This window comes from Cebus imitator, unplaced genomic scaffold (genome assembly GCF_001604975.1).
Source record: "Cebus imitator isolate Cc_AM_T3 unplaced genomic scaffold, Cebus_imitator-1.0 Scaffold310, whole genome shotgun sequence".
NCBI lineage: Eukaryota > Metazoa > Chordata > Mammalia > Primates > Cebidae > Cebus > Cebus imitator.
The window spans coordinates 1,317,087-1,342,272 of NW_016107625.1; the positions used below are offsets into that span (position 1 = coordinate 1,317,087).

Below are 25,186 nucleotides of genomic sequence, written 5' to 3' on the forward strand. Positions count from 1 at the left end.
CTCTTGACCTCGTGATCCACCCGCCTCGGCCTCCCAAAGTGCTGGGATTACAGGCTTGAGCCACCGCGCCCAGCCCCAATCCTTTCAAGTTGTAAAAATTCTAAATCTGGAAAGACGCCAGCCTTAAAAAAATTAATTAATTTTAAAAAGCTTTACCAATTATACACAGTAATACAAGTCCAATGTTGGGAGCAGCATTTGAAAAGCTCAAAGGGAACATAGAAAAAACTATTGGCTGGGCATGGTGGCTCACGCCTGTAATATCAACACTTTGGGAGGCTGGGGTGGGCGGATCACTTGAGCTCAGGAGTTCAAGGCCAGCCTGGGTAACATGGTGAAACCCCGGCTCTAAAATAAAAAGAGAACAAATAGCAGAGTTTTGGAGGAGGGTGACCATACATCCTCAGTTGCCCTAAACAGTCTGGATTTACGCCTGTCATCCCAGAGTCCCGATGGTTAGTGCCTGTTTTCACTCCCCAAAGCATCTCAGTGTGGACGATACATTATGTGAGGACGCTACCTATAAGAAGTTGGTGTTCTTTAGATCTTGGGGAACCCTTTGGTATCTCCCATCTCCCACAGACAGAAGCTCAAACTTCTTAGTATGTTATAAAGATTTTGACCCTCTTGTCAAAACTCCATCTGGCATATCCACTATACACTAATCACACCTGACTACTTTGAGTTCCTCAAAGGTTATCATCATTGCTCATAACCTGGTCACCTTCTCCTCCACCCAATGCTACAGTAAGGCAAGCTCCTCTACATCCAGCAAGACTCAGCTCAATATTGCCTCCTCTGGGAGCCCCTCCTGTCCCTCTACTCGTCATCCCTCTCTGCCCATAACTCTACTACCACAGGAACCTGAGCGCTTTGCAACTCTTTTTTAGTCTCCTCTACTACATCATAAGCTCTATAAAGAATGTTCTTTTATACGTTAGCACACCATTAGCACTCAACAACATGTTTGTTGAAGTAAACTGAAAAGAGAAGTACATACAGATTTACTAACAGGGTACATCCAAATTAAATTTTTCATCAGAATGAACAAGAAAACAAGGTCTTAAACTTATCTGACTTCCACTTTTGTCACCACTGGTGACAGTCACCATGGTATGTGAAGAGTCCATGTCCTGTGACCAAAAGGCATGGTCTACAAGAATCTGACAGCTGATTTCCAGCTCTGCCACTTACAAAAAGAACGATCTTAGACAAGCTACTTATCCCATCCTAATTCAGTTCCCTCAAAGTAAAATGAGGAAAATGCAACTCCTTGATGTAAGATTATAAACAACACAAAAGAGTAAGGCTGCGTACTGAACCTAGCACAGAGTATATAACACATAAGGAGTAATTTGGCTTCCATGGTGATCGTTTCTAATCGGAACAGATCAAACTAGAAAAACAGTGTTTTGTCCCTCCAAAACACTATTTTTGTCTCCCCAAAACACTCCCTTTCTCCCCAAAGAGATGAGCCACACCTGGATTCATTTTACTTTATGTCTCTCCCAGGACTCAGGTGTAAAAATTTCCACAACTTAACCATGATTTTCTCTTTTCAAATTCTGGTTTTCCTCCTTACTAAGTATCCCAGACAGAAGCGTCATCACAAAGAATACAGCCAGAAAGGAAAGGACTTATAATTCAAGACACGCCGTGGTCAAATAAGGAAGAACATCTTGACTGCCACTCTGATTCAATGGTGGAACCGACTCAGAAGGAATTCTTGGTAAAATGTCAAGTAGGGAGACTTCAAGCCTAGGGAGGGGATTACATGACTTCATGCTAGGACAATGAACCTTCAAGTTAACTATACCTTGAACAAAATCCTCCCTCAATCAGAAGCCATTCGTTAGTGGTGCTACAACAACAAACAGTGGAAAAGGGTGGATGAAATGAGAGTCATCAGAAGCAAAAGGAAGAAAAGATTCCTCCCTTAAAAGCTTTTTCTGCCCAGGGAAACAAAGCCCAGGCAGCAAGGCTAGGCAGTTTCAACAGAAACAAATGAGATCACAGTGTTTCAATTTAATAGCACACGGCTTGCTGTTCAAATGTCATAACTCATACAGCATGTGCTGCTAGTTGTTTTGATTAAAGAGAAATAGAATAACATGGAGGGAAAAAATACTTGGGCTCTGAAACCCAAGTGCCTGACCTTGAATCCCAGCTCCTACACTTACTAACTGTATGGTGGTGGAAGCGTTACCTAACCTCTCCTCACCTCAGTTTTTATCATCTGGAAAATTAGGATAACAAATCAATAACAGTACCTATACTCCATAGGGTTGTTATTTACAAATACTGATTTCTAAGATAGCACATGATTTATGCCACATAAGTATTTCACAACTAAAAATAATTATTAAGGTCCAGTACTCACTCAAAAGCAGCTAAATACAAGATCATGCTTAAAAACCAACCATTGATATTGCCCATCATTAATTTCAAAGGTGCCTTTATTTTAATATAAGTTGACTCACAGGAATTCAGTTGCTGACCAACAAATTGTTCTCTTGATCATGAAGACTGAATAGGTCTAAAACCCAGGGGTCATTTTGATCATTCCCAGGATAAATGAAAGTAAAACAAACACATTATTTACTGAGCACCCATTGTAGCCAGGCGTTTTCCAAGCTGCTGTATTTTAGAAAGCATGGAACGAAAGAGAGTCGCTAGGCTTGGCTCCCACATAGCTGAATAAAGTGGCATTTACTGTAGTGGATTCATTACAGTGGCTCTGTTCTTCAGTTTTGAAGGCACAGAAACTTGGTTTTGTCATCACATGCACTCCTGTGAGTACCTACTGTGTACCAAACAGCCGTGACAGGCAATGTGGAAAAAACAGACAACAAATCATTACAATCCTGCCTGCCCTCACACAGCTGGCTGTCCATCAGTAAAGACAAATATTAAAAACCAAATATGCACAAACCGAAGTAAAATAACCAGATTATCAACTGACTAATTTACAAAGAGAAGAACTTCGAGTAGACCAGAATTCTTGTTCCTACTGAAGTGCGAGGTCAGCAGGACTTGTTTTCACAACCCTGCTGATCAAAACAGGATGTAGCAAAGAAACCAACCAGAATTAGCAAGGACCAGAAATTATAATACATTTGCATCAGACACTCCTACCAGCACCATGAGGTTTTAAAAATGTGATGGCAATGACTTGGAAGTTAAACTTACATGGTTTCAGGAACTCCCCATCCCTTTTCCAGGAAGTTCACGAATAATTAAGAGTGGAGGCCCAGGCATGGTGGCTCATGTCTACAATCCCAGCATTTTGAGAGGCCAAGGTGGGAAGATCACTTGAACCCAGGACCTCAAGACCAGCCTGTGCAACATGACAAAACCCTGTCTCTACAAAAAAAAAAAAAAAAAAAAAAGCTGGGTGTGGTGGTATGCACCTGTAGTCTCAGCTCTCAGCTCATTGGGAGGCTGAGGTGGGAGGTCTGCTTGAGCCCAGGAGGTCCAGGCTATAGTGAGCTGGGATTGTGCCACTGTACTCCAGCCTGGGTGATACAGCAAGACTCTGTCTCAAAAAAGAAAAGGGAGAGGGGAAGGGAGAGGGGGAGAGGGGAGGAATGGGGAGAGGGGAGCAGAGGGGAGGGGCGGGGAGGGGCGGGGAGGGGAGGGGAGGGGAGGAGAGTGGGTACAAATATAGCTAGGCAGCAATCCATGAGTGCTACTCTGTGCTATCCTGCCTAGGAGACAGCCCTGCTCAGCCGACGTAGTGGTCATTTTGCTGTATACCGTTGCCCTAATAAACTTGCTTTCTTTCACTGTTGGCTTACTCTTGAATTCCTTCCTGGGCAGAGACAAGAACTCTCCCAGGCTGGGCCCCAATTTTGGGGTTTGCCTACATTATGACAAGACCAACCCATGTCTTCCATATTGCCATGCCTATCTAAGGATGGACATTTACAATTCAAACAGGGAGCATATTGTACGAATGGCATTAGGCACCATGCCTTGACAAACATCTGTTAGGACTGTGACTTCCCTATTCTAAGCTTTCCAACCACTACCTGCCCACATCCTGCCCATTCTCTTATTCTCGCTACTTTCCTCAAAAAGGCTATGGTCCATTTAATTTCTGCTTCCTATATTACAATCGTATCCCCATCTTTCTTCACCAAATACCTTGACCCATCACCCTGATGGGATTTTCCATGTTATTCTAACACTTCTTCCAACTCATAGCTTTAAAAATCATGCTGTTTATTCCAAAGCTGTCAACTGCATTAGATCTTTGTGGAGTATACTAGTTTAAATATTATTTCTCTTATTTTAAAGTTAGTGGTTGTATAGCGGCAGTGGTTAGGCATGGGAAAGAGGCATTTTGGGCAGATGTACACTCAAACACTAGCTCCTATAGCCTCAAAATGATTATTTCAACCTGAAGAACAACTCAATGATGCACAAAAGTTAGTATTACATGAGTCATTCAGTACAATGCACACTGTAATACACAAGATATTATACAAAGGTCAAAATTAAAACAAGAACTTGGCAGGTTAGTAGTCCCAAGTTCAGTAGTCATTTGCTGCTGGCAATTCTATGAACTATGAGTAGCACTGTAATAGAAAAAGTTCATACATATAAAAAACATCAACCAACATTTAGATCATCAACAAATAAACATTTGAGTCAATATAGAAGTACAATGTCTCATGTTATTTAATGTCTCATGTTTTATTTCATACAAAAATAGCATCCATGGTAAACCAAGATGTGTTTCGTCCACATCACGGAAAATAAGGCCTTGTGGCGTAGGTGTGCTTAAGGTCCTGTTAATAAACATACAGAGGGACCATTTTTGTAATTCACTAATCTTCACTGGATAGAATAAGACAATGGGTGATGGAGTCCTCAGTGTTTCAGTTAGTTGGGTAAGGTTTTAGGTGTGTCAATGATCCCAAGGCTTAGTTATTATTCTCACAGGTCTACAAGAGGGCCGAGTATAGCTGGAAATGACGTCCATGATGCATTCACCCTAACCAAAACAGATGGGCCCTATGCATCAATCTGCTTTATTTTATGATCATTAAGACACTGTCTCCTTCGAGTGGCTAAAATTAAGGGAATTCCCAGAGTTCCAGTGGAGCCATATAATTCCATGTTACATTCACTCAAAAATGCTATACAAATTGGAGCACAGAGAATCATATGAACTCTTCCCATTGAATTTATGTGGGGAAAGAGGAGGTGATAAAAGGTTTTTTCAGTTTCCATAGGGAAAGATGATATGATGAAAGGTTTTTAAAAGAGATTTTTTTAAGCTGATCAAATGTTAACCTGAATATAGTCTAAGGAGAATATGTAATTCCATTGGGTAATTATTTTTAAAAATTCTCACTCTAAGCTTCAAAGGAAATGTCCATATCTGTTCTTTTCATGGGTATATCCCCAGGAGCCAGCACAGAGCCTAGAACATAGTAGGTGCTCTTTAACTACCTTCTACACACGTAAGTGAATAAATATATTATTCTTGATCACTATTATGAATTTTTCATCCAGGAAAAACAATGCTTATTTAAAAGCAGAAGGTATTTGAGTCTACAAATCTTGCTCCTCACCTTGAAATATGAATTATCCATCATTACTACAAACAGAAAATTAAAAGAAAAGGAGGAAGTTTTCATGAAGATGACCATCAGAGAATATCATTAATTCCGATCCGTTTTGTTCAGTAAACCTTGATATACTTGCCTATAATGTAGTAACAATTACAGAATAGACTAATAAAAATAACTATATATGGACGCATATTCATATTCTACTAAAGCACTTTCTATCTGAAAATCTGCAATACAGAGACCATAATGCAAAAGTTTCGCAATTTAGGCTGTAAGAAAAACTAAATGAGTTTGATTAGTAATTCTGGTATTTTCAATATTAGATATTCCAAGTTCTTCAATGACATCTTTTACATCATCATCATTTATATTGTACCACTGAGACCCATGTTTCCCTAATGCTAATTCTATAATTTTAGAAAAACTCATAAGCTGACATTTAATATAAAGGTGCCTCATCCCCTTGTAATTCCTGCTTATATATCTGGTGAATATTCATACTGTTGTTTACCTCTGTCATAAAATAATGTGGTTTATGTTAAGCCATTGGGAATCTATAAAGTAAGTTATAGCCAAGACAAAACTTACCAAGCACAATGACCACAGTCTTCAAAAGACTCATCATGGTATCCCGATTCCTCCGGGGTCCAGAACTATGCCGAGACATTCTCATAGTCCTCTGGCGAACATAGCCAAAGATGTGAGCATAGAGAACCACCATTACCACAAAGGTCACCAAGTTGAAAATGGCCCAGAAGACTAAGTAAGAGTCACTGTAGAGGGGTGCCATGTTGGAACAGTTTTCAATATCACAGATACAGTTCCAGCCCACACTGGGTATAGCACCCATAACGATGGCCATAGTCCAGATGACTACAATGACCACCACCACCCGCCGGTTGCTCATCCGAGTGTGGAGCTGCATGCGGAAAACCGTAATGTGCCTCTCAATTGCAATAGCCAGTAAGTTGGCCACAGATGCCGTCAAGCTGGTGTCAATGAGGCCCTGACGAAGGAGCCATGTGCTAACAGTCAGTCTCCGAGTATTGGGTCCTGTGTTGAACATGAGATAGAAGTAGGCCAACCCAGCAAAGAAGTCTGCAGCAGCCAGATTAGCCATTAAATAATAAATAGGAAAATGGAAGCGGCGGTTGACATAGATTGCCACCATGACCAGTAGGTTGGCCAACATGATGAAGATACAAACAGTGATTCCAAGTCCCATCACCAGCTTGCTGACTGTGTTCCATTCTGTGGCAAGATGCTTTCCACTTCGGTTATAAAAGAAGGCAATGGACTCATTGTAGAAGCACTGTGGTTCATTCATGGCTGTGAACTAAAAGAAAAAGAAGAAAAGATAATGAAAACCAAGCCACAGACCCAAATTTAAAGCTATAGAGGTAACACAAGACTTCTATAGCATATGCAACAGAAAACCAAAAGCAAAGAATTTGAACATTTGGTCCTGTATACCATCTTGTGATTATGTAGAAACCCCAAGGTTTCTCACAATATTACTGTCCTCAAGATCAAAGGCGGTTGGAGTAAAATAAATGACAAGGTCTCTTCTCAGTGGTTGCATGTCACTGAAGTCTACGAGAAAAGCCACATGGTCCAGAAATCTTGCTTAAAATACTTGAGACAGACAAAAATGTTGCAGAATATTGCAACTGGAATATTTACCATAGTAAAATCTATTTGACCTGTTATTTAGAGAATCTGTAAACACAGATGGTTTCTAGATATGGTATCATTGCCCTATTATTCTGCATTTCTATTCTCAGTGGGATAGACATTTTGTAATGCAGGTTCCCACAAGAACCATCATTCCCAACATTTCAAAGAAGTCACTGCGCATCAAAGGTTCTTTGCCCAAAGCCAGCATCTGCTGCTCAACATTCCTGTGGTCAGCACTGCCTACCCCCACAACTCCTTAACCCCAGAATAGCACTTGTCAACCAATCTATGACATGAGAATATTTTTTTCTTTATGGAGGACCCAACGTAACCTCCAGAGAGTAGTTGACACTTCGACAATGCTCTGCAACTAAAATATACTTAGATTAGATGCAGCATATTTTTTTAAAGTGTGGAGTGATAACGTTTTATAACATTTTTACTTATTTTTCAATATCATTGATAAGAATATATTTGCTTATTTATATTCTCACTTAAATCTAAAAAGAACTGAGACACTTTAAAATAGAATAATATAGTCAACAAAACTATGTAAACAAAATTAGAAAATAAGCAACAAAAGAGAAATTAGAAAATTATGCATCACATAAAGTAAGTCATTCTTGAAGCCTTACACTTACTCAGAAGTTCCAAAATCGAAAAATGTATCTTGAAGACAGTTCACATTCTACTGTTTCATTTTCATTTTGCTTTGTGTCTAATAAATTACCTAAGATATATAAGACTTTTAACCACTATTATTGATCAAATATTCCACTGAATATCCATAGGTTATGTATAAATGTTTACCAAACACTGAAAATTCCAGGAACAATATGAAGCAATTAAGTGGTTAGTCTTCTGACTTACCCAGGCATCTCAATTCTCTTTTCCTTATCTAGACTTCAATTGCTTTTAGATTATGCTTCAAACATCATACTTAATATACTGTATAATGATTTATCTCTTTACTTGTCTGCTTTGTAAAGAGATCACAGTCCAGGGAAAGAGTGAAGACCTTGTCTTACACATCTTGGTATTGTTTGTACCTTCCACAGTGCCTCATTCATTGAAGAAAAACTTGGCTCATAGTATCCCATTCCATCCCAAATCTTGCCATCACTCTGGGTCATCCACCTAATTTTCTTACCTCTCATTCTCTTGACCTCATCCCTCATTCCATTACAGCTCAGTTGCCCACCTCCATGGCCACACCCTGGACATTGTAATCACCCAAAACTGACGCCCTTTGGAAATTAGAGACATTCTAATTACTCATCACAACTTCCCATTCTTTAATTTTCTCACTTGACCCCCAATACTTCAGTTCTCTGAAATTACCTATTTTCTTGACTCTTCTATTTTTCCCAGTGGATAACCCTCCCCATCTTCCCCTTTTTTTCCCTTCTCTAGCTTAGATTCCATAGTATATCCTTTCAACCTCTTTATTGCTAACACAGAAACACAATCTCTTCTTGAAGATGCTGGAGTCAGGCTTCCTTTTTTGCTTTGTTTTGTTTTGTTTTGTTTTGTTTTGTTTTGTTTTGTTTTGAGATAGTCTCACCCTGTTGCTCAGGCTGGAGTGCAGTGGTGTGATTTTGGCTCACTGCAACCTCTGCCTCCCAGGCTCAAGCAATTCTCCTGCCTCAGCCTCCCAAGTAGGTGAAATTACAAGAGCATATCACCATGCCTGGTTAATTTTTTTTATTTTCTTATTAGAGACAGGGTTTCACTATGTTGGCCAGGCTGGTCTTGAACTCCTGACCTCAAGTGATCCACCCACCCACCTTAGCCTCCCAAAGTACTGAGATTATACAGGCGTGAGCCAATGCGCCCAACCAGGATTCCTTTAGAATTCAGAATTTTTCTGGTTTTAAGAACAGTTGCACAGTTCATATTCCATACACAATATAACATCCACAGCAGAGTTTAGGGCAACACTCTATAATCACGCAATTTAGAAAGCAAAACATGAACACCTATATTAAATTTGATATATGAAGGCATAAACAACCTCATATCAATCCATTCAGAGGAGTTTTAAAACCAAATGAGTTATGAAAAATCTTCAGTTTTCAGAGTTTCTTGGATTTTGGAACCTTTTGATAAGGAAGTAGAAGGTTTTATCTTTCCATCTCCTTATCCCATTGTACTTCCAAAACAATATATTAGAATAGCATCAGTCTTGGATGAATCCAATTTGTTGCTATTTCCACATGTACACTAAGGCTTCTGAGAAAAGTTAGGGAAAACCAACACATCTGCAGATTGATGCCTGTATAAATTAATGACGTCTATCTTCAACTGGAACTTCAATGCTACATGATAATCTGGTTCCCCCTAATTATTACTCTACATATCCTGTACAATGACTATTTTAAGCTTACCTATCATTCTCCAACTTTTGAACCCCATCTTCCCTTTCTTCATCAGAGTTGCCAGAGAAAAATACAAATAATCAGATTGGAACTCCCTCCTCACTTTTCTCCCACCAAAAAGACAAAATTATCTGTTCAATAATCCATTTTTCTCTTCTGTTACAGCAGACAAGTTGTGCCCTTCATCACACAAGTGCTCTCCCAACCCTTCCTACCGTTTCAAGAACCTTGTTTCTGGCTAGGCATGGTGGCTCATGCCTGTAATCCCAGCACTTTGGGAGGCCAAGATAGGCAGATCACTTGAGGTCAGAGGCCAACATGGTGAAACCTCCGTCTACTAAAAATACAGAAATTAGCCAGACATGGTGGCGGGCACCTGTAATCCCAGCTACTCAGAAGGCTGAAGCAAGAGAATCACATTAACCCAGGAGGTGGAGGCTGCAGTGAGCCAAGATCATTCCACTGCACTCCAGCCTCAGTGACAAAGCAAGACTCCGACTCGGTCTTGAAAAAAAACCAAAAAACAAATTTGATCAAGCTGTTTCCCTACTGGATATGTTTTAATGGCTTATGAGTGCACATTAGATAAAAGTCTAGACTCTTCAATCATCTTATCAGACCTTACTTACCTGCCTTTCCAGCCTCAACTCAAGATATTAATGACTCAAACTCTCAGCTTCAGCTGTAATGTGCTGTGCTCTCACTTTCTCTCCTCCCCACCCCGCCCCAACACCCTCTCTCTCAACTCTGGTTGAGAAAACAGCAGTTTCCTGTATCAGAATTACCTGAGAGTTTGTAAAACACTGATTGCTGACACATCCCCAAGAACTTCTGAATCAGTAGATCAGAGGTAGGGCCCCAAGTAATGCCAAGGCTGCTGGTCCAGGGAATCACTGTATCATAATTGCTTAGTTATTTGTTAATCCCCTCTACACTAGGCTATGAAACCCTATAGGGACAGAGATTCCAGCTTCCTTATTCATTGTTGTAAAGTATCTAACTGTTCCATGGACTATATGCTAACTATATATTGATTTCCTGCATACATTTAAGATATTTCCAAAAATGTTTAAACTTTACAAATTTCCTTTCTGTAAAGGATATTTAAACCTTGTCAAGACAAATATAAGTTTCTTCTTTTCATTAGTTTCTATGTACCTTCTCTGAATCAAGAAAAGCTTAAACCAAATATCAGGCATATATTATTTCACAGCATTCCAACTTCCGAGAACTAAGTAGCAACAAAGTTAAGCAGGGATACATGAAGCTTCTTAGCCCTTCCCACAAAGAAACACTACAAAAAAGTATAAATTATCTTTTTAAGCCACAATGTACTAAGATGAGTAAAACTGACAGATTTTCTCTAATGGTAGAGAAAAGTGCCCTGTCCTATGCCATTTCTTTTCTCTCAGCAATTGAATGTAATATCACAAAAACCATACATATTTAATGACATAACTCGTTTCAATTTTATCATCTGTGAAATGAGGAAATTGGACTAACTTATACAAAAGGTCTATTTCAGATTTAAAATCCTATACTAAGAGGATTCTGGATAAGAACTCTGTATTTCATGAATATTAGCAGCTAAATATTGAAAGAGTAGAAAATATACCAGGAATTAAAAATAGAGAGGGTATAATATGCCTAAGAATTGAGAGGAATTTCAGTTAGATTTATGACAATAGGACTGAACTGATAGAGGAATTAAATCTCCTCTCTTATTGTTTGCAGAAAGCAGCAAGTCAGGAGAATAAGCAGTGGAGACTCTTAAAGCATCTCCAATAGTAGTCAGAAGGGCAGTGTGAATGGGCTTTCCTGCTTCTTCAGGGGCTAATAGACTCAGGCAGAAAACCCACATAGTTCAGAGAGAATCCAATTTAACTGCAATTGGACTATAAGCCAATAAGATAGTCAGGGCTATAATGACAGAAAAACAATTATGGAACATAACAGGGAAAAATGTAATCAAAGGAGATGATCATTGATCTCCCACTGAAGAATAAATCACCTCCCACTGAGGCAGATGCATGGGAGGGAAAAAAAAAAAGAAGAGATAGAAAAGATTAAATGATGGGACATCTCTGATTTTTGTTCTCAATATGTTTTGTTAATATAGTAACAATGAAAATAGAGGAAGTCATTATGAAGACAAAAGAAATCAGTAAAAGCTTCACTGAAATAGTTTTTTATTGCTACTTTAACAAACTCCTATAAATTTAGCTGCATAAATATACACATTTATTATCTTACAGTCCTAGAGGTCAGAAGTCCAAAACAGGTCTCATGGGGCTAAAACCACAGAGAGGACAGGGCTGTGTTTCTTCCCAGAAGCTCTAGGGGAGAATCCATTTTCTTGTCTTGTTCAACTTCTAGAGGCTGCCCACATCTGTTGGCTCATGGCCACCTGTCATCTTCAAAAGTCAGTAATGACTAGTCAGGTTTTTCTCACGTGGCTGACACTCAAACTTCTTCCTTCTTATTCCACATTTGATGACTCTTGTGAATACACTGAGCCCACCCAGACAATCTAAGAGAATCTCCCCATCTCAACATCTTTAACTGAAACACATCTGAAAAGTCCCTATTGCTATGCAAGGTAGAAGCCACAGGCTCTCAGGATTAAGTAATGGATATCTTTGGAAGCCATTATTGCACCTAGCAGAGCAAATTGAGAAACAATTTCTGAATTAAAAACAGCAATGCAGGCAATGAAATGAAGTATAAGAATTCCAGAAAACTGAAACGGCAGGTAGAAGACAAGAAATTCACCCAACACTCAAAAGTGTCAGAGATGGCAAGAACAGAATAAAGAGTCAGAGATAACGCAAACAAAAGAAAAGAAGGCACATATAAGAAAAACACTATAGATGCGCGAGGAATCCAAGAAAGGTTAGAATAAAGCTGAAGAAACACAGCTCCAAACAGAAGACAAGTTTTTGCCTAAAAAGAAAGATCTCAGATTACTGATTTAAGTTTATATAGATTACAAAACAAAGTTAATTAAAAGCAACTAAAATGTAGTCATATCTTGATGAGATTTTGGGATCTCAGTGGTAAAGAAAAATTCTAAGAGTTTAGAGGTAAAAAATAAATTAATTAACAAGTCAAATGTCTGAGGAGAAAGAGAATCAGAATTGCTAAGAACAGACCCATTATGAAGAGAAATTTTTTGAGATACACGCTAAGCACATTGATGTTTTCATATGAGGACAATAAAAAGTCATAGAAATGTGAATATTATAAAGAATGCCATCTACATTCCATCTATACTTCCTTCCTAGAGAAAGTATATACATTATTTAAGTCATAAGAAAATAACAAACACACACACACACAATAAATACAAGACCCTGGCAGCAAGCATTAAAACCCACAGAACATCATTCTAAATAATTGTTCTTCATAAAGCAGATATCAAAAATAATTCTTGAAAGAAGCTATACCTATTAATAAAATAGCAATTTAATAATAATCTGGGATTAAAATTACTTACTATATAGATAAAAACTTGAAATGGGGAAGCAGAATATAAACGTATTAATTTTCTCCTACTAAGTAAAAATGAGACATGATTTAAATTATAACAAGTTTTCAAAAATAAATTTAAATATGCTGATTCAAAAACCACTGAATTGAATAATTAACACACTAAAGCACAATGACAACTTTTTGTATTACTGAAGAAAAACAGTGCAAAATAGGAGGGAATCATAAGTAATATACAGAATGACAATTTTGTAAAATTTATATAGGTAAGATTATAGATGATTTTCTTTTCATCTTTACAAAGTAGCTCATATTTATTGCAAGAAATTTTGGGAAGAACAAAAATACACTCATACAAAGCTCAATAAGTACTTTTCTAAACAGTTCATTATTACAAAATCCGAATCACTATAATTAGAAACTTCTCTGTAATAAGAAGTTATAACGGAATTTTGCCCTGCCCAAAAAACAAAAACATAAAGAAAACAGCATTATTCCCAAATTAAGTTGTCCTCAGAACTGAAAAGAGAAGTTCATACTCATGCCCTTTCTCTCATCCACCAATTATTTTCTTTTAGGATGATAGGGTCGGAGGGAAGTAATCTCATTGGCTGCTCTATAGAGTAGATGTTCCAAATCTCAGAAATTTTCCTCACCTTATTGTGTAATCTAAAAATAAGTTATAACAAATCTGCAAAGCCTAAACTCTAAAGAGTCACATATGGTGTTCATCTTCACCATGCACTTCATTCACCCATGCATACATTCGTGAACATTTATAGGATACCACGTTGGGCATGGCACTGCATTATTTCTTCTAGGGGTAGAACTGATGCACCTGAGTGCCTGCCTGGAGTCACTCACGGTATATTTGATGTGTTCTTTAATCTCTTGAAAGACAATTACATATTCATTAGCCGAAAGGAAAAGGGAACAGTTGGCATAAACTCCCATACTAGTAATTCCACCACTGTGGTTTAGTATTTAGAGATTAATGTAAATATGTACTCTACTGAGATAATCTAAGGGAGACTGTAATCTATGCTGATAAAGAACTAGTAATATGTCGGGGTCACTATTTGTGGGGGTCTGTCTTGCAGACCCTGACTAGATGGATGAATAAAGTACACTCAGACACAAATTTCTAGTGAATGAGTGGGCTATCAAACCAACTTACTTTCTCTACTTCTGTTAAAATACAGTAGAGTGAGCAGGGGTCTGATTTGTAGCTTTAGTTAAGCAGATCTCTTTCTGATTCTCATGTTCAATCAGCTCAATTGTTCTTCAATAAATTCCAAAGCTGTTCTGAATCTCAGTTGTCTCATTTGTAAATTAAGGTAAGAATGAACTCTAAGATTTTTTAAATTCTTGTTATTAAATTCAAAATAATCAGGCCTATTTTCTTTCTCCAAAAAAGATTAGAAAACAGACAGCACAGAATTTATTTAAATTCCATTAAGTCTCTATTAACAAGAAAAAAAATGTCCTCATCCTTCTTAGAGCTTCAAATTGGAAATTTTAAAAAGTGAGATGTGTTGTCAGAAGAAATAGAAAATAGGCCACAAAACAATAATGATATCCACTAAAAATTATTTAAAACTAGAATTCTTAAAATTACTGAAGAATATACAACTAGTGAATTTCAGAAGGTTTATCTGAAAAAGTACATAAAGTGCTACTTCTTATAGAATAATAATGTATAGCAAAGTGATATACACATATGTAAAAAGAAACTGTGGAACACATATATTGTTAAGTCGATAAAAGTACTTTTTATCTATTACAGCCCACTGTCTACCATGCTGAGAAAAGGTACACATCATCATACTTGCCAAATTTGTAAAGAGAATTCTGTGTCAGTCCTAAGAGGAAGGAATGGAAAAATTCACTAAAAACACTAAGATGTGCTGGATAAAGTATAATAAATAGTCCTTAGATGCACTGCTAAGCTAAGAGGGAACCTAAACAAAGGTGAATGGCTGTCTAGGCAGCAGATTGTCAGAGATCATGGGGACAGGGCTTTAAATACTGCTGGGAAATAGATGAGCCCTTGGGCTTGACTGAGGCAGTGAGTTGGAATTGAGACCCACCCATCAAGCTAGCAGCCTCAAAGATCTTCCTATCAGTAAGTGAGTAGATCAGAAAAAAAAAAAAAAAAAAACATATTTCTACTTGCACTGGGGAGAACAAGGAAGTTTTGTCTGAAGCTCAGGCTCCATGTTGGAAAATAAGAGTCCCTTAAGAAAATCATGACTCTAGGCCCACAAATCACACAAGGTTGGGATTTGAAGTTAGACTATCTGTCAAGTCTGAGAACCCACAGGAGAAGACATTAACACAAACCAAGGTCCTTGAGTTTGTGATATCCCCATGCTCCTCCCACTCACCACCTAGCACTAGCAAATATCAAACTTCTCTGGAGGATGAGACCTCAACACAGCCACACAGGATTCTCTCAAGCCAGCCCCACTGAATATAAACTCATCTTCCAAAAGTTAAAAAAAAACATAGGAGGATGCCACATGTGAGAATCTGCAGAACAGTCCACAGCAGGATTAGATCCAAGAATGTCAGATAATAAATGATCAAAGACAAAACTGAACAGATTGCATTCTCCCTTTTCCACCTCTATCGGTTCAAGAGTTATATATTGTTTCTATTCTTTAATGCTTAGTCTTAATATTTTAACATGCATACTTGACTTGAAGTCTAAAGGTAATCCTCTTCCCTTATGTTTTCTCTCCAATGCCTCCATTCCCATCTTACATGTTACTGTGGCTCAACATTCTACTTCCATTTGTTCTGGAGACTACCTAAATTACTTGCTAATACTTATTTCCCAAGTTTATTTGGTTACCCCATAAGAAGCCAGCAGAATCGTGTTACAAGAACAAGGAGAGTAAGAACAAGATAAATGATGAGTTAATCTAATTTATGACTATAAATGAGAGTTTCTAAATAAACTGCAAGTAAATCAAATACATATCTTCATACACACACACACACACACACACACGACAGGGCGTGTGCATGTATGACTAAATGGGTTGTATGTATGTATATATATTTCTTATGACTAAATAGGGTTCATTCCAAAATGCAAAGATGATTTAACATTTAAAAGTTTGATTACATAATTAGTCACTCTAACAAATTCAAAGAGAGAAAAAAAGCCAATCATCATCTCAAAAGACATGAAAATGCGTTTGGTAATTTTTACTACATTTTCATGATATTTTGCCAATCTATAATTAGAAGATAATTTCTTTAACTTACTGAAAGGTAGCTATCAAAATATACACTAATTATCATATTTACGTGTTCACTTTTAAAACATATCATATTTAAACGTGACATTCCTGTCATATTTAAGCACTCGCTTTCAAAACAGAAACATGGCCAGGCGCAGTGGTTCATGCCTATAATCCCAGCACTTTGGGAGGCCAAGACAGGCAGTTCACTTGAGGCCAGGAATTTGAGACCAGCCTGGACAACATGGCAAAACCCCATCTCTATTATAATAAAAATATGAAAAGTTGGGTGTGGTAGTGCACGTCTGTAATCCCAGCTACTTGGGAGGCTGAGGGATGAGAATTGCTTGCACCTGGGGTTGCTGTGACTGAAGATAGCACCCTGCATTCCAGCCTGGGTGACACAGTGAGATTCTGTCTCCAAAAAAAGAAAAAAAAAAAAACAATCAGAAAATAACAATTTATTTATATCCACATGTCATACAATCAGCTACATAGAAAATGTAAGACAACCTATAAACAAACTGTACTAAGAGAGTTTAACAAATTTTCTTAATTAATCATCATGTCATATGAATTAACTGCTCCTATAAAAACACCAGAAAAAAAAGATTCTAGTTATTATTTCAAGAAAGAACACATTTACAATAACAAAAGCTCTAATGTATCTAGGAATAAGTCTAACTTTACAAAAGCTTACAAGAAAACCTAAATAAATGAAGAAATAAAATATTTTGTGAATAAAGATGTAAAGATGTCAATTTTCCCAGAATCAGTATGTAAATATAACATGATAAAATTAAAATCCCAAAGGCATTTTTCATGGAACTTGACAGACTTCCTGAACATTAACATGAAAGCACAAAAGAACCACAATATCCAAGATAACTGGAAAACTAATAACTACATGCCTTATTGAATACTACATTTTAAGTGATGGTAGTTAGGATATTGTGATATTAGCATAGAAATACATAAATAGCACAATGGAATAGAATAGAGAGCCTGAAACACACATATGATAACCTGATATGAGAGATACGATTTTACCCATCAATTGAAAAAATGACATATCTGTTCATTCTTGTAAAAATACTTGAAAACTGAATATTTACTTGAAACTTTTATATATATATAAAATAAGTAAATCTCTAAAATTTTAAGAAGAAAAGGAAAAAATATATTTATAAGCTCTGAAGAGGGGGATATTTCTAAATATGACCAAAACGCATTGATTAAATGTGACTAATCAAAAATTTAAAACTTCCGTGATGCAAAATATGAGTGAAAAGAAAAACTAAACTAGGAGAAATGTTAGAAACACACATAAGAAAGACTTTCTCTACAGTGAAATATAAAGACTTCTTACAAATCAAAAAGGGGAAAGCCAAACAATCCAATAGAAAAATAGCCACAGATGTGAACAGGCAATTCACAGAAGAGAAAACCTTAACAGTCAATAAGCACATTAAAAGAAAACTACATTTACAGGGAATCAGAGAATTAATTACAAACTGCAGTGAGATCCAATTTATTTTCATCAGATTGGCAAAAATTACCAGTTTGGAAAATGTCAAGAGTCAGTGAGGTCAGTCCTACAGTGCTGGTGAAAGTAAAATTTAGTGTAATAGCTTTGAAAAACAGTTTGGCAAAATCTATTAACTTTTAACATGTTCACACACTAGATCAGAAGACTCTATCTCTAGTCAAAAAAAAAAAAAANAAAAAAAAAAAAAAAAAATCACACATGTGCCTAAGGAGAGGCACAAGAATTCCAATTGCCACTCTTTTATAATATCAAAATATCAAAAGCAACACAAATATTTACCTGGTGAATGAATCACAATATTACCAGAAAGATACATTACAAAATATATATATTTGTAATTTGATATATTACGAAAATAAACAAAGTATAGCTTTATATATGCTAATGACAAAAGCAATTTGTGTAAGCATACAAGCAGTACACTATTCCTGTGAATATTAAAAACATGCAAAAACCAAGATGGCTGACTAGAGGCATATGGTACTCACCTCCTCCACAAAGAAGAACCGAAATAGCAGGTAGATAATCACACTTCAAATAGACCACCTAAGAAAGAGTACTGGAATTCAACAGAGAAGTGACAAAAAACACCTAAGGCAAGGAAGAAGAGGGAAGCAAGGAAGAAGAGGGAAGCAAGGCAGCCTGCTGTTCTGGGACTCCAAGAAACCTGGAAAGGCTCCTCAATGCAAGGAAAGGGGAATTGACCCCCCAGTGGTCCACATTCCCACTGCAGATTGCAATCCTAGCCACAGGAAAGCCCCTCAACCTACAAAGGCCCTGAGACTAATGTAGGGAGCTGTGTGGAGACCAAGCAACAGCATTACTCCAGAGATGGAGCTCATGCCATTCCCACCTTCCCTTTCACCCTCTAGTCCTAAGCAGCTACAGCAAGACACCATTTTGAGAGCCCAGCCCCCACCAAATTGCATCCTACCCTGGGCCCAACACCCCCATCTCTCCACATATCTGAAGCTACATTGACATCCCCTGCCTGCAGCCACCACCAGAGCTGACTGCCATAGGCAGCAACTCTATTGCCCACAATAGCAGGGCTACAACACATTTAAAAGTGCTCTGAGGAAAGGCTACTCTGCTTATAGCTGCCACCTGGGCTCTCCAACCACCTGTCTATGGTTGCTGCCACTGAAAGCAACCCCCGCCCTCCCCAGCAGTAGGACCACAGCACAGCCACTGTCACCCCCACCAAGCATTCTCCTGAGTAACTGGGGATCACCCTGCCCCTACCTACCACACAGGCACACAGCACTTGGGGGCCTGAGGACATGTCCACCTGGCCCAGCCCCACTGTCTACACCCACTGCTCAAGCATGCCAGCCAGGGGTCTGGGAATCACCCTGCCCCATCCACCACCACTGGCACCTGAGCATGCCTCCTGGGGGCCTGAGGATGGACTCACCCAAACTGCTATTATCACTTCGGCAGGCACACAGCCATATGTGCCACCTGCAGGCCTGGCAACTGACCCTCCTAGCCTGTTGAAGCCACTGTCAACAGAGTATTGACCACTTGGGTCCCACAGGGTGGTCCCATCACTAATACTGCTATCTCCCACACCACATCTGACACCCAGAGGGGACCTAAGGATCTACCCACCTGCCTGGCCACTGCCGCCTCTCAGGCAAGCCTGGAGGCCCAAGAATCAGCCTGCCTGGACCTCTTATACTTGTACCAGTATATACCAAGAACAGGCATGTTCAGCCTGCCACTGCCACTACTGAGGCTCAAGGACTGACCCATCTGATGTCCCATCCCCAGCAAATTTTTGCCACAGCCACCACAACCAACCACACCCTAAGCCACTTAAAAAGTTAGACACTACTGATGCATTTACACCCAAAGAAATTACATGCAGGTTACACTATTGCACATACTCAGAATCAAAGCCAAAGTGCCCTACCCAACCAACACAATAGATACATCTTCAGGAAAACATCCTCGCCTATGAAAGCAAATTCACAAAACTGGAATAAGAGACTTTTATAACAGATGTGCAAATTATCAACATGAGAACAAAAGAAACAATAAAAGCAAGGAAATATGACACCTTCAAAAGAGCACAATAATTCTTCAGCAATAGACTTGAATGGAAAAGAGACTTATGAAATCCAGGATAAAGAATTCAAAATAATGATATTTTTAAAAATAGTTATAAGAGAATTCAGATTAAACAATAAAAAGAAATCAGAAAAACTAGGATATGAATGAGAAATTTAGCAAAGAGACAGATATCATTAAAAAGAACCAAACAGAAATCTTGGTACTAAAGAATTCACTGAATAAAATACAAAATACATTCAAAAAGCTTAAACAACAGACGAGACCAAGTAGAACAATTTAAAATTTGAATACAGGTCTTTTTAAATAACCCAGGCAGACCAAAAGAGGAATAAAAGGATAAAAAAAATAAACAAAGCTTATGTGACATATGGGACACAATATATGGATCAAATATTTGAATTATATGTGTTAAAAACCACAAGAAAAAAAAATCAAGTCACTTATAAGCGAACCCTCATCAGACTAACAGCAAATTTGTCAGGAAAAACTGTAGAGGCCGGGAGAGAATGGGATGGGATGGACACATTCATTCAAACTGCTAAACAGAAACACATACACACACACACACACACACACACACACACACACACACACACAACTGCCAGTAAAGATACTATACCCAGCAAAGTTATACTTCATAAATGAAGAATAAATAATTTCCCAAACAAGCAAAAGCTGAGGGAATTACTACTAGAACATACCTACAAGAAATACTTAAGGGAGTCCTACACTTGGAAGCAACAGGATCATTTCTACCATCATGAAAGCACACAAAAGTGTAAAACCCACTGGTAGAGCAAACACACAAATGAGGAAGAGAAAGAACTCATATGCTACCACTAAAGAAAACCACAAAACCACAATGATAATAAGAAAGAAAGGAAAAAGGATATACGAAACAACCAAAAATCGATTAACAAAATGACAGGAATAATCCCTCACATATCAATAATAACCAAGAATGTAAATGGATTAAACTTTCTGCTTAAAAGATATAAACTGGCAGAATGGAGTTAAAAATATTATCCAACTATATTGTTTGTTACCTACAAGAAACTCGTCTCATCTGTGAAGACACATGTAGACTGAAAGTAAAAAGACAGAAAAAGTTATTCAATGCAAATGAAAACCAAGAATTAGCACAAGTACCTAAATACATATCAGATAAAATGGACTTTAAAACAGTAAAAAGAGACAAAAAGGGTCATTACATAATGATAAAAGAATCAATCCAGGAAGATACAACAATTCTAAGCACATGCACCAAACACAGAAACATCTAGATGTATAATATTAGTAGCTCTAAAGGAAAAGACAGATTCTAAAACAATAATGTTTGGGGACCTCAACACCCCACTCTCAGCATTAGGAAAAAAATTAACAAAGAAACATTGGATTTAAACTGTACTTTAGACAAAAATGGACCTAATAGACATTTACAGAACATTTCATCCAATTGCTATAGAATATAAATTCTTTGTATCAGCACATGGAACAGTTTCCAGGATAAATCATACAAATTTAAATAAAAATCATACCAATTATCTCCTCAGACCACAACAGAAAAAAAAATCAATTATAAGAGTAACTTTGGTAACTATACAAATACATGGAATTAAAAAAAATACTACTGAATGACCACTGAGTCAAGGAAGAAATTAAGAAGAAAATCAAAAAACTTCTTGAAACAAATGAAAATTGAAACACAACATACCAAAACCAATGGGATACAAACAAAGAAGTGTGAAGAAGAAAGTTTATAGCAATAAATTCCTACATCAAAATACTAGAAAGATTTCAAATAAACAACCTAACAATGTATCACAAAGAACAAGAAAAGAACAAAATCAAACCCCAAATAAATGGAAGAAAAAAAATTATAAAGATTAGGGCAAAAGTGAATGAAATAGACTTAAAAAAAATTCAAAGGATCAACCAAACAAGAAGTTAGTGTTTTGAAAAGATAAAATTTAACTGCTAGCTAGACTAACCAAGAAAAAAGAGACAACTCAAATGTAATTATAAATGAAAAGAAAAAGGCAGTACAACTGATACCACAGAAATGCAAAAGATCATAAACTATTATAAACAACTATATACTAGCAAACTGGAAAACTAGACAAAATGAATAAATTTCTGGAAACATACAACCTACCAAGATTGAATCAAAAAGTAGAAAACCTAAACAGACCAATAATGAATAATGAGACTGAATTAGTAATAAAAAGTCTCCCAACAAAATAAGGTCCAGGACTAAATGACTTCACTGCTAAATTCTACCAAACTTACAAAGAACTAACACAATTCTCCTCAAAGGATTCCAAAATATCAAAAAGGAGGGAATTTTTCCTAATTTATTCTACAAGGCTGGCATTACCTTGATAACAAAACCAGACAAGGACGCAACATACAAAAAAAACCTGCAAGGCAATATCCTGGCTGAACACAGATGAAAAAAAAAAAAACCTCAACAAACTATCAGCAAACTAAATCCAACAGCACAACAAAAAGACAATATATCACGTTCGGTTCCGCGGCTTAAGCCTGTAATCCCAGAATTTTGGGAGGTCAATGTGGGATAATTACTTGAGCCCAGGAGTTCAAGACCAGCCTGGGCAACAAAGCAAGATGCCATCTCTACCAAAAATATATATTTTTTAAAATTTTTTAACTTAACGTTTAATTTTAATTAATTAAATTAATAATTTAATTTAAGGCATAGTAGTGTGCACCCATAGCCCCAGCTATGTGGGAGACTGAGGCAGGAGGATCCCTTGGACCCAAGAGGTTGAGATTGCAGTGAGCTATGATTATGCCATTGCACTCCAACCTGAGGGAATTACTACTAGACCATACCTACAAGAAATACTTAAGGGAGTCCTACACTCCCTTAAGCATAGGTGACAGAGTGAGACTCTGTCTCAAAATAATAATAACAATAATAATGCACCACGATCAAGTAGGATTTATCCCATGAATACAATGATGGTTCAACATATGCAAATCAATAAACACAATACATCATATTAACAGAATGAAGAACAAATACTATATGACCATCTCAATAGAAGCAAAAAAAAAAAAAATCATTTGATAAAATTCAACATTCCTTCAGGACAAAAGCTCTCAGCAAAATAGGCATAAAAGGAACATACCTCAACCTAAGAAAGGCTATATATGACAAATCCAAAGCTAATATACTGAATAGGGAAAAGCTGAAAGCCTTGCTTCTAAGAACTGGAACAACACAGGGATGCCCACTTTCACTACTCCTACTCAACATAATACTAGAAGTTCCAGCCAGAGCAATCAGGCAAGAGAAAGAAATAAAGGCATACAAATTGGAAAAGAGGAAGACAAATTGCACCCCCTTTGCAGATGACATAATCTAACATCTAGAAAAATCTAAAGACTCCACCAAAAATCTCTTACATTGGATAAATTCAGTAAAGTTACAGGATACAAAATCAACATACAAAAATCAGTAGTGTTTTTACACACCAATAGTGCACTATCTGAAAGAGAATTAAAGATGGCAATCCCCTTTACAACAGCTATAAAAATAAAATAAAATAGGACCAAATTTAACCATGGTAGGACCAAATTTAACCATGGAAGGAAAAGACCTCTTCAGGGAAAACTATAAACGCTGATGAAAGAAATTGAAGAGGACATAAACAAGTGCAAAGACATCTCATGCTCCTAGATCAAAAAAATTAAGATTGTTAAAATAATCATACTACCCAAAGTGATTTACAGATTCAATGCAATCCCTATCAAAATACCAATATCACTTTTCACAGAAATAGAAAAACAATCCCAAAATTTATACAGAACCAAAAACAAGCCTGAATAGCTAAAGCAATCCTAGGCAAAGAGAACAAAACTGGAAACATCACACTATCTGACTTTAAAATATATCACAAGGCTATGGTAACAAAAACAGCATGGTATTGGTATAAAAACAGACACATAGACCAACGGACCAGAATAGAAAACAGGGAAATGAATCCCTGTATTTACAGACAATGTATTTTTTGACAAAAGCATCAAGAACCTGCATTGAGGAAAGAAACCCTCTTCAATAAGTGGTGCTGGGAAAACTGGATACGCTTGTGCAGAACAATAAAACAGGACCCTATCTCTCACCACATATAAAAATCAGCTCAAGATAAAGACTTTATTAAGACTGCAAACAATAAAATTACTAAATAAAACACTGGGGAACACTTCGGGGCATTGATCTAGGCAAATATTTTAAGGCTAGGACCTCAAAAGCACAAATAACAAAAACAAAAACAGGCAAATTGGACTATTTTAAACTAAACGTTTTTAAATGATCAATAGAATGAAGAGGCAACTGGTTGAATAGGAGAAAATATTCACAAACTATTCATCTCACAAGGACTAATATCCAGAATTTACAAGGAAGGAACTCAAACAAGTCGAGTTTTTTTTTAAAGCAAATAATCTCATTAAAAAGTGGGCAAAGGATATGAATACACTTTCTCATAAGAAGACATACAAATGGCCAACAGGTATATGAAAAAAATGCTTAGCTTTCCTAATCAGCAGGGAAATGAAAATCAAAACCACAGTGAGATATCATCTGACTGTCAGAACGGCTATTACTAAAAAGTGAAAAAAATAACAAATGTTGGCAAGAATGTAAAGAAAAGGGAACACTTATACATTGTTGGTGGGAATATAAATAGTACAACCACTATAAAAGACAGTATGGAGATTTCTTAACTAAAAAACACTAAAACCAGAAATTCCATATGATCTAGCTATCCCCCTAGGGGCTATTTATCAAAAAATAAAAATAAAACATAAAGAAGAAGGAAGGGAGGAAGGGAGGAAGGGAGGAAGGGAGGAAGGGGGAAGAGGGGGAGGGAGGGAATCATCCCAGCACTTTAGGAGGCTGAGGCAGACAAATTGCTTGTGCTTAGGAGTTCGAGACCAGCCTGGGCAACACGTCTCTACCAAAAATAAAATAAAATAAAATAAAATAGCTAGGTGTGGTGGTACACACCTGTAGTCCTAGCTACTTGGGAGTCTGAGGTGGGAGGATCACTTGAGCCTGGGTAGCAGAGGTTGCAGTGAGCTGAGATTACAACACTGCATTCCAGTCTGGGTAACAGAGTAAGACCCTATCTCACAAAAAAGAAAAATTACCCA

The 25,186-nt window shown here is 37.3% G+C and overlaps 1 protein-coding gene across 8 annotated transcripts in view; it reads right to left on the reverse strand.

The window, feature by feature from the left end:
* Positions 1-25,186, reverse strand: part of LPAR1 (lysophosphatidic acid receptor 1) — a 179,607-nt gene that overhangs the window by 60,883 nt on the left and 93,538 nt on the right. For 7 of the 8 annotated variants that reach the window (XM_017503383.2, XM_017503385.2, XM_037729542.1 and 4 more), the window contains exon 3: positions 6,171-6,918. In XM_017503383.2, the coding sequence (XP_017358872.1) occupies positions 6,171-6,918 (748 nt within the window). Of the gene's footprint in view, positions 1-6,120; positions 6,919-25,186 lie in introns of those variants that run through there. The other variant, XM_037729546.1, reaches the window with a different exon arrangement.